Source organism: Diabrotica virgifera, chromosome 5, assembly GCF_917563875.1.
Source record: "Diabrotica virgifera virgifera chromosome 5, PGI_DIABVI_V3a".
In the NCBI taxonomy this organism is placed as follows: Eukaryota; Metazoa; Arthropoda; class Insecta; order Coleoptera; family Chrysomelidae; genus Diabrotica; species Diabrotica virgifera.
The window spans coordinates 186199710-186211129 of NC_065447.1; the positions used below are offsets into that span (position 1 = coordinate 186199710).

The following is an 11420-nucleotide window of genomic DNA, read 5'->3' on the forward strand; positions in this document are numbered from 1 at the left end:
AAATAATAGTAAAAAAAAAACTAAAAACTTATTTTCAGTCTGGTAGGATGTAGAATGACATTTTTGGATGTTGTTTTATGTGCTATTAGATTGAAAACTTAGTTTTTTGATAACAGTTGCCGCTAGGGCATCCCTGCCATTTCGTTCGTTGCAATCCGTGACTGCACGCCGGGGTTTGTCCTAGTTGGGTCAGAGAGAGCAGCATATGTGCCTCCTGATGAGAGACTAATAAGTTTCGAAACCGGTAGAGGTGCTTGCTGCACTCTCTGATTGAACTGGAATAATGATGCGGCTGTAGTTTCGTGTTGCAACGAAATTGAAAATGGTTATTCATTTTTAAATAATAGGTAGTTCTAGATGATAAATTAACAAATTAATTTCTGATTTTAATAAAAATTACTATTAGGTGTTTAAAGGATGTTTATGAGAGACAGAGCAATATTTTGAGTTTCAGAATGAGTTGGTTTTCTTAGGACAGGCTTTTTGGATTTTTTTAAATTTTAATTTTTTACATAAAATTACTTCTGGCGCCTGGCGTCGTCTGGCAGGCATAAATAACTTAAATCATTTTTTGAAATATGAATTTGACATTACATGGATGCGCGAGCATTGAAGACGAATTGTGATGGAGTATGAATAGACGCAAGTGATGTTTAGGTCTGTATGAAGGGTTTGGTTGGAAATGTACCACGGGGCATTTGTGATGGTGCGTAGAATTTTTGATTGAGTTCTTTGGATAATTTTTATGTTTGATTTGCTGGCACAACTCCATAGTTGTATACCGTACGTCCATATAGGTTTGATGACTGTTTTATAAATCAGCAGTTTTTTCTCAATTGAGAGTCGAGATTTTCTACCTATAAGCCAATTAATTTCTTTCACTCTCAACTCAATTTGTTTCTTCTTCTTTAAAATGTGTTGTTTCCAGTTTAATTTAGAATCAAGATGAAGCCCCAGGTATTTGACGATATTCTGTTGGCTAATATTTGGGCATTGGTCTTTCCTTAGTGTGAAAGTTATATGTGTTGACTTAGTTTCATTAGCTTTTATCTTCCATTTCTTTAACCACTGTCCAATTTGGTCTAGGTGTTCTTGCAGTTTTAATACTGCAGCTCTTGGATCCTCTTAAGTTGCAAATATTGCTGTGTCATTAGCGAAAGTTCCATTGGTGGTTTGTGGAGAGGTTGGTAAATCGGATGTGTACAGTACATAAAGAAGTGGACCCAATATACTACCTTGTGGAACTCCTGATTGAATTTTGTTACGGTTTAATAGTTCATCCTCCACTTTAGTTTCAAATTCTCTGTGATTTAGATAAGATTTTAATAAGTCAAAGTATTTGTTGGGTAGGGATTTTTTGATTTTATAAAGTAATCCTGGGTGTTAGTCCTGTCGCCAGGGGGGGTACAACGGCCTCCTATATTCAGATGGACTTACCCAAGTTTTTTTATGTATTTTGACCTGTAGAACACGAATTTTTTGAGTAACATTTGATCCGGATGTCGATAAGATTGTTATAAACCAAGAAGTTGAGGAATCACATAACAGCGATTTCTTGCAAAAGAAAACATTTCTTTGTATTTTTTGGGTCATTCTAACCAAAAAATGTTCCTACAAATTTTTTCGTAGGATGCATAGTTTTCGAGATAAACGCGGTTGAACTTTAAAAAAATCGAAAAATTGCAATTTTTGAACCCGAATAACTTTTGATTAAAAAATAAAATAGCAATTCTGCTTACCGCATTTGAAAGTTCAAGTCAAATTATATCGGTTTTAATTATTTGTGTATTGCTAAAAATTTATTATTTTATTGTTAAAACAAAGCTATAAACACCTAGTGCTTGAGTGATGTTTCAATGATTTCTCATTTAAAATTGAATGAGTAGGTAGAGGAGGTAAAAGTGTAAGCGGGGCTATTTCTACGTAGCATGCATTAAAACGCATGTATTAGGCACGGGAAACACTATTTGTTTATAGCTTTTTTTAACAAACAAAAAATAAATTTTTAGCAATGCAAATATTCAAAACAGATAAAATTTGACTTAAACTTTTAAAGGCGGTAAGCAGAATTGCTATTTTATTTTTTATTCAAAGGTTATTCGGGTTCAAAAATTGCAATTTTTCGATGTTTTGAAAGTTCAACCGCGTTTATCTCGAAAAGTATGCATCCTACGAAAAAACTTGTAGGAACATTTTTTGGTTAGAATGACCCAAAAAATACAAAAAATTGTTTTGTTTTGCGAGAAATCGCTGTTATGTAATTCCTCAATTTCTTTGTTTATAACAATCTTATCGACATCCGGATCAAATGTTACCCAAAAAATTCGTATTCTACGGGCCAAAATACATAAAAAAACTTGGGTAAGTCCATCTGAATTAAGAAGGCCGTTGTACCCCCCCTGGCGACAGGACTATGTCAGGATTTTAGGTAATTAATTACATTTGATATGCGATGGCATTGTTGCACTGTAGAATGACCTTGTCGGAATCCAAATTGGTGTTCTGGGATCGAGTTTTGGAATTCTAGGTCGCTCATAATTCTTTCAAGTAACAGCTTTTCAAGAAGTTTTGACATTATTGGCAGTAGACTTATTGGGCGGTATGATGAAACATCCGTTAAAGCTTTACCAGGTTTCGGTATCATAATTACTTGGGCAATTTTTAGTGATACAGGCCAATAATTAAGTCTTAAGATTGCATTTAATATGTACAATAACTTCATTACACCTTTTTTAGGAAAATGTTTTAGCATTGTTGCTGTTATGAGATCAGTGCCTGGTGCCTTCTTTTCATTCAAATGATTAATTTCATCTTTGATCTCATTCGGTGTAATTAAAGTTAGTCGCTCTCGTTGATTAATTGGTAAGGCTAGTTCCTGCTCTACTTCTTGTACTTGATCATTGTCGTGTGGCTTGAAGACTTCAGTTAGATGTTCAGCAAATAAATCAGCTTTTTCTTTTTTGCTTTTTGCCCATGGTCCTGGTGGTATTGAGTTTTTCCGAATTGGAGGTGAAGTATTTATTGGTTTATTTTTGTTTTTGATTGGTTTCCAGATAGAGTTATCTTGACGCAAAAGGTTTGATACATAGTTTTCAAATGAGTTGTTTCTCATATGTTCTAGAGCTGTTTTTAAGTTTCTAGTTTTGTTATTATAAATTGTCCTGTCGTCTGGTCTGTGAGTTCTTTGCCAAATTGATCTGGCTTTTCGTTTTGCTGCTACTAGTCTTTTTATTTCAAGAGGAATGTTGGTTGAAAATTTTTTTTGTCCAGGTTGAGGGGTAGACTGTTTGGCAGCATTTTGAAGTAAGTTGATTAGATTATTAGTTTCTGTTTCTATTTGTTCGGGAGTTTGCAATTTAACTAGTAGATTTACTTCCTGTTCTATGATTAGCCGGTATGTGTCCCAGTTTGTTTTGAAGCTATGCAGTCGAGGTGTTGGTTTTTTGATTATCACCGTTGTGCTAATTGTGGCAATTATGGGACTATGATCTGATGATCAATCAAAACTTGGTACTACATCTGTATATGATTGAGATATTCCGTTTGTAATAAAGAAATCCAATAGGTCTGGTGTTTATTTGGATCGGTTGGCCAATATGTCGGTGATCCCGTCGATAGGAATGAGTAGCTTTTATCCTGGATAATTTTTGCTAGCTCTCTGCCTTTAGTGGTTGTTAGGCGTGAACCCCATAGCGTATGTTTACAGTTGTAATCTCCACCTGCTATAAATTTTGGCCCTAGAGTTTCGAAAAAGGGTAGAAGATCTTCTTTTGTAAGTCTATGCCTGGGCGGACAATAAATTGCTGTGACAGTTATATCATATGGAAGAGTTTGTATTTTTATCGATGTTGCTTGAATGTGATTTGTTTCGTATTTTAGCATTTCATAATGTTTTATAGTTTCTCTTATCAATATGGCTGAACCGCCGTGGGCTGCACCATCTGGGTGATTTGTGTAATATAATTTATACTTAGGTATCTTGAAGTAGGTTCTGTCTGTAAAATGGTTTCACTTACTAGTAGTATGTCTATGAAATTTTGTTGCAGAAATAGTTTTATATCTTCTTTATGATTAGGAAGACCATTGGCATTCCATTGGGCAATTCTTATGAACTTAGACATTGTTAGTTTACTTTATTTACTAGCATGGAAATCATGTTGAGCACCATACTGTTTTGTTGCATTAGCTGGTTAAATAAATTTTTAAACTCTTCTAGAAATTTGGTAAGTATACTCGCTGTATCTTCGTTATTGTTCTGATTATTTGCTGCAGCTTAAGCGTAACTTTCATACTGATTCTGATTCCTGGGTTGTGTATATATTCTGGGTTGTCTATGTATTTGATTTATTGCTGGATTTAATACGTTTCCTCTGTTATGATACCTGTTATTAATATTATAAATTTTTTGGTAATGTTCACATCCTTTATAATTTGCGGGGTGATCCCCACCACATAATGCACATTTTGCTGGAGTTTCTCTAGTCTTCTTACAAGTTGTGGTATTGTGGGCTCCTCCGCATTTGACGCATACAAATGGTTTATTGCAATATGACTTGGAGTGACCATATGATTGGCATCTCATGCATTGTATTATGCGATTTTTGGTTGTTCGGGGAGGTTCAATTTCAATAACTCTATTCTGTAGCCCCCTTAAGTTATAAATATCTTTGTTATTTGCTGCCGGTTCGAGATCCACGAAGAACAAATTAAGTGGCTCTTTAGTAATTCTGTGTTGTGCATTTATTATATTTCGAACTTTATGACCCAGTTTTAGGAGTTCGTTTTTTATGTCCTCAGTGTTAGTAGAGTGGTGAAGGTATTTTATTACATCTCTATAGGCTCGATCCTGTTTTAACTGATATGTGTGGTGATAAATGTTATGTTCATTAAAATATCTAACCATTTTTCTATATGTATCTGGCGTGCCACAACTTAATTTTACGACATTGTTAGTTAAGCTATTTGTATGATATTCTTCCCTTTCTGCCACATCCTTAATTTTTTGTACCATTTTTTGATAGTCTTGTACACCGTGTATGAAAATTGGTGGAGGGTTTGCTGTGTTGTTCTCCTTGGGAGGGATTACTTCATTTTCTAGCGCTTCAAATCTATTTTCTGTTACAATAATATTTGTACTGTTTGAATTGTCTGTTGTTTTTCTGATTTTTCTTCTTTGTGTGCTTCTAATTTCTTGCCAATCGTTGTTGCTAGCTGGTTCGTTGTTTTCTTCCTCTTCCTCACTGGTGGATGGTAATCGTTGTAATTGATAATTTGAAGCAGAACTATGATATGTGATCGGCACTAGTGGAATTTGTGTCTGTGGTAGTGGAGGGTACAAGTTAGGTGGCATTGGTTTAGTTGGTGCTGGTTGCGACATCGATATTAGATATGGCGTGGTTTGTACATTCATGGCTAGTTGCCCTTGTGTGTTGACTTGTTGATACATTTGTGGGTTGCTTGTTGAATTATTACTAAACTCTGTATTTATCCCGGATGGAAACATATTTTGAAAAAGATATTTATCATCATTTGCGTACCTGTGTATTAGTTTTCCTGGACTGGGCTTGTCACAGTCCCGAACAGGTTGTTTTTTGCTGTATTAAATTACTTCGATATGTCGATACAAGAATGGACTGAACAAATTTTATCTACGTTAAATAATCTGTGGTTAAATCACAAAATTCGAAGAGAAACTTTGAATTATGTATTTAAACTTTGACAATTATTTTGACAAGCAAGAAATATGGATTAAATAAAAATTACTTTTTTATCGTGCAGTCACTGAAGGTTTTCACCTCCGATTTCGTTGAACCTCCATCGATTTTCATGAAAATTGGTGAGTAATTAGAGGATACCTCAAGAAACAAAGGTGACATGATCCCAACTTGCGCTTTTACCCTGGGGGTGGATGCCACCCCTTCTCGAGGGTGAAAATTATTTTATTAAAAATAATACCATAAGCCGATAGAGGGACAAATTATAAGCAAAATTTGTTATATAAAGTTATTAAAGTAAATCAACACTTTTTGAGTTATTAAAGACCAAAGATTTTATTTTTTCGTAAAAAATGCATGTTTTAAATCGGTTTTTCACGTATAAATCAAAAACTATAAGCTTTTACAAAAAAGTTATTATTACTTAAATTGAAGATAATAAAAAATTAAATACATTCCTCACATAAAGAACTAAATTAATGTTAGTTCAAAGTGAGTTATTGGCAATTGAATGTGTATTTTTTTCGACGAGTACTCAAATCTAAATATTCAAGCTTAAATAACGGGAAAACGATGCAATGTATAAAATATTCCAGCTAAACATTTGCCAAAGTACTTCGGAGTACCTATCAAATGAGCTTCAGAACAAGGTAATAGCGTCAAAATTAAGCAAGTTATAATGAAAATAATAGAACCGTTTCGAAATTTTTAGGAAAAATTGAAAAATAAAACATACGCCATTTACACAAAAATTAAAATTTATAGTAATCCTTACAAGAACTTCTTTATATTGGCAAAAGTAATGTGTCAAATAATTTTGACCGGTTTAGAATCCATATTTTTGAAAAAAAGATATAATTTAAAAAATCATAGTTTTTAAAATTATTGTAATTCTCTTATGTTTTTGATAATAACTCCAAAAATACTCAATATATGTAAAAAATTATATATAACTAAATTTTAGTAATTTCTGTGCCAAATATTCTACCTGTTTTACTATTTCTATAGGGTAAAAAGTAACCGAGATAGAAACGTTTAAATCTTAAATTTTGCTGTGGGAACCATGCAACCGGGGTCATTTAACCTTTTATTTTTAAAAAAGTAAGGGGTTTAAAAGATTAGGTTCAACGTGCTTAAATAGTACTTGGAATTAACTTTCAAACAGTTTTTAGGTAAACCTGATATTTTAAACACGAACGGAGTTATTAAAAAAAAAACAATAACATTTTTTGGAAAAATTTTTAAAAGATAAATTTTGAAAAAATTTTGGAGCATAAATTTTAACGCTATCAACATGTTCGGGGGCTCATTTAATAGATATTTTTAAGTACTTTGACAAATATTTAATAAGTTTGTTATAAAATGCATCAATTTCCCGTTATTTCAGCTTTAATACTGAGAGTTCTTTACTAGCCGAAAAAAATATACATTCAATTACCTATAACTCACTTTTAGTTAACATTAAAAGGTTTTTGTAGTAAAGGGTTTATTTCATTTTTTAATAGCTTCAATTTTGATAAAACTTTTTTGTAAAAACTTACACTTTTTGAGTTATTGATGAAAAATTGGTTAAAAACATGGATTTTTATCAAGAAAAATTAAAATCTTTGATCTTTAATAACTCAAAAAGTTTTGATTTATTTTAAAAACTTTATATAACAAACTTTGCTTGAAATTTGTCCATCTATCGAATTATGGGGCTTTAAAAAAAATAATTTTCACCCCCGAGAAGGGGTGGCATCCACCTCCAGGGTAAGCGCAAGTTGGCACCATGTCACCTTTGTTCCTTGAGATATCCTCTAACCACTCACCAATTTCCATGAAAATCGATGGAGGTTCAACGAAATCGGAGGTAATAGCTCATATCCACCTTCAGTGACTCCACTATTAACAATTTTATAACATTTAGAATGAACTACCAAAAATTTTAACAATAAATATTCAAACTTTCAAAAGTCATTTTGAATACTTGAATGACTACAAAAGTCATTGTTAAAATTTTTGTTAATGAAATGTTCATTCTAAATGTTTGTGTCTAATAAAATTGTTGTAAAAATAATTTTTTTCAATTCAGTTTTCTTGCTTTTTATTTATTTTTCTCATAAAATAATCACTTCATACATCATGTGTTATACATTTTTGATATCAGTACAAAGAGAAGAATCCAAATATAGAGAAATAGAGGGTGCCTTTCCCGGCAGGCTTAAATATGGCATATATCTCCCCATTCAAGTATTATTTGACGTGTTTTTGCGTTTTTTTTCTTCTAAAAATCAGTGGTTTAAAAGTTATTTAAGGTGGATACTTTTATCCGAGGAGCACATATTAACTATATACACCTAATACCTTAAAATGTTATTTTTTAGTTCCTCAAGAAATTCAGTTAGTGAAGAGAGAACATTTTAACAAATGGTACCGACTTAGTGCATATTTCTCAGCATTGTCTTTTTCGACCGTGCCTGTACAACTTTGTCTTGGAGTTGTGTATGTATCGTGTGTTTACCTTTTAACTGACCAACCGTTAGAGTTTCGGAGGATGTCAATGTTCTTTTTCATTTGCATTTTGACCAGTGTAATTTCCGAAAGTCTTGGACTTCTGATTTCTGCTCAACTGAAAGTTGTGGTAAGTAACAAATATTATTATTGTCCTACAATTATTCCAAATACCTATAGTCTATTGATTACCTATATTCAAAATAAGAGAGCTAAAAGGAACTACAACATTAAAGGTGTTTAATTGTTTCATGTAATCAATCGACCTGGAAATATGAAAAAATCGTGGAGTGCTACCATTTAAAGGGGTGCGTTTTTGAAAAAGGGGTGAATTAGTCCCTACCCTAATAGCACAAGGACGTCCAATGGACGTCCATAGGACGTCCTTCACGGACTTTAAGGACGTCTCTTGGACGTCCGTTTTCGTCCAAGGAACGTCCTTTATACGTCCTATTTTGGTCCAAATGTCGCGCTACCGAACGTCCATTGGACGTCCATCTAAGGTCCGAGGGGACGTAAATTGAACCTTAATCGGACGTAAATTGCACCTTAATCGGACGTCCTAGGGGACGTAAATTGGACCTTAATCGGACGTCCTAGGGGACGTAAATTGGACCTTAACTGGACGTCCATTGGACGTCCTAGTTTGGTCCAAAGCCATATTGCCAAACGTCCAATGGACGTCCACCTAACGTCCGAGGGGACGTAAATTGGACCTTAATCAGACGTAAATTGGACCTTAATCGGACGTAAATTGGACCTTAATCGGACGTCCTAGGGGATGTAAATTGGACATGCTAGTTTTTAGGGAAAAAGAACTTTTATTACAAATTACATTATAATATATTAATTTATTGATATTTATTTATCATTAACAAACGGGACAAACAAACTTTCAAAATTATACACGAATGCAGCAAAAAAGAAAAACATAATATACAAATATTACCTATCACTATCTATACAAAATTATAAATAAAAATAAAATAATAAATTAATATAATAAAGTAGATACACATTTATTGAAACAATGTAACATTTTGCATTTTAGTGCTTCAAATAGTACCTAAAGCTATTATTGATATTGCTATCTGTAATAACAAATCATCTGAAGTAATTAACCGCCCTGTATTTATATCTAATGACCAAATGAACAGTATGTATGAACACTATGTAAAAATTCGAATATTTCGAGTAACTGTGCAATAGAGTACTTTGAATTCTATAAAAATCTGATACATATATTCCAATTGTTTGAAAGACAATGTGTTCATATTTCAATGATAATAAATATAAACATAAAAAATTTGAATAATCCAACTAAGAAAATAGTTGGATTAAACGTATTCAAAACAACACCATGTCGACATAATGTACCTACATTGTTTAAAATATTATTTTTTAAGCAATGGTATTTACCTAATTTATTATACCTCCCAGTTACAGAAATAAGACGAATTACCGTTGGGTATTGTATTCTATGAACTATGGGTGGATATTGACCATCAAATACGGAAAATTGTTTGAATTCTGCACTTGAAGACTAACGACCCTTTCAGGTAAAAATTCAACGAAACTGTAGAACTTTGTAGAAGATCGTAAATTATCAAAAAAAGAAATATTTAAAATTGCATAGAAAATATAGTTACATGAGGTATAAAAAAGTATCAAATAATCGAAAAATGTGCTAAAATGCTAATATGTATAATGACAAAATTGTAAAGAAATTTTTTGTTTATTAAAATAAGGTTTGCACAACACAACACAAAAATTAAAAATCTCACTGTTTAAAATATTTGGATGTCATCCTCCTCGGCGTTTGTCCTCCTCTAGGCCATCGAGAATCCATAGGCTATGTCCAGACGGTGGTAGCAGAGTCTGAATGCTCTTCGGCGTTCAGTTACCAGAAAGTGACTGGCTACCCCGGGAAACTCGAAACTCCATGAGCTGTATGGGGTTGATGACTTCCAAAACTCCTCATCCGGTCGAGGAATCAGGAACATGGACTGCTTAGGCACTTCAGAACAACTTCAAGAACAGGAATCCTCAGCGTAGTTGATTAAAATGTTGGGCGCCTCATAGGGGCACATTATAATCCATTGGATGGACCTATACATTGATGCTCTAAATGGCCCGATGAGGCAGCCGGACGCTGTGTTATGCTGTGAAACAGCGTCTTCATATCTTTACATAATAATATGTACTATATTTATAATATTATACAATTCGTATAAATAGGTATAATATAATTTCTTAAATTATGAAAACAAGTGGTTGATGACTAAAACTCTAGGCGGGAGCCCTAACGACGACAACGACTGAGAGATCAGCTCTTCGAACTGATATCGGTAAATCGAAAATCTTTCGCCTATCGTTATATTTTTTTGAACAGAGAAACCAGGTAGTGGGGGCGATTTTCAGACGTCCAGAAATCGTCCGTATTTCGTCCAGTAGAAGGACGTCCAACATCGGACGTCCGAAGGACGTACATATTTAGTCCACCGAAGGACGTCCAAAGGACGTTCAAATTTATTCCACCCGAAGTACGTCTAACGTCGGTTGGACTCTCTTTTTTATTCCACAATGTATGTATATACCTAAATGTACAAGAAAAAAAGTCATAATGAAAAATTTAAGAAATAATCGTAAGGAAAATTAAAAATCATTAAAAGTATAAAAATTATGAAAAACAATAACTTGCTTAAAAATGGTCGTACAACCTTATACAATAGACCATTTTAATGATAATTGACTTCTCTTCTTACTCAATTTACCATTGCATATAGGTACCTAGAAATGATTAGAAAAAAGTTACAGAACAATGTTTGCGAAATAATGGGTAAAATGGTCCAAAAATGCTGTTAGCGGCGAATTTTGAAAAATCATATTTCGGAAACTATAAATCCTAGAGACTTCTACCTAATGTCATTTAGCCCAGTAAATGAACGGGAAATTCCTCGATACCGTGTAATTTTCAGGGGCAACTCCGAATTGCATGAAAATTTGGATTTTGGTTCTACTTACCCTCCACTTCAAAGTTGAAATTGTGCCGTTGGTTGCTTTTACTTGGGGGGTGACAGTCACCCCTTCTCGGGGGTGAAAGAACATACGTTCAAGATAAGACCGGAAATGCATAAATTGAAATTGCATAATTGCATTAATTTTAAGCAACTTTTGTTCTATAGAGTTTTTTACGTGTCAATACTTTTCGAG

General features: G+C 33.3%; 1 protein-coding gene across 2 annotated transcripts in view; it reads left to right on the forward strand.

Moving 5' to 3' along the window:
• LOC114328578 (ATP-binding cassette sub-family G member 1) overlaps nucleotides 1-11420 on the forward strand; it is a 475585-nt gene that overhangs the window by 439727 nt on the left and 24438 nt on the right. For both annotated transcript variants that reach the window (XR_007698348.1, XM_028277465.2), the window contains exon 8: nucleotides 8081-8337. Coding sequence is in view for 1 of the 2 variants with exons in the window: in XM_028277465.2 (XP_028133266.1) it covers nucleotides 8081-8337 (257 nt within the window). In the remaining variant the exon portion in view is untranslated. The remainder of the gene's footprint in view (nucleotides 1-8080; nucleotides 8338-11420) is intronic.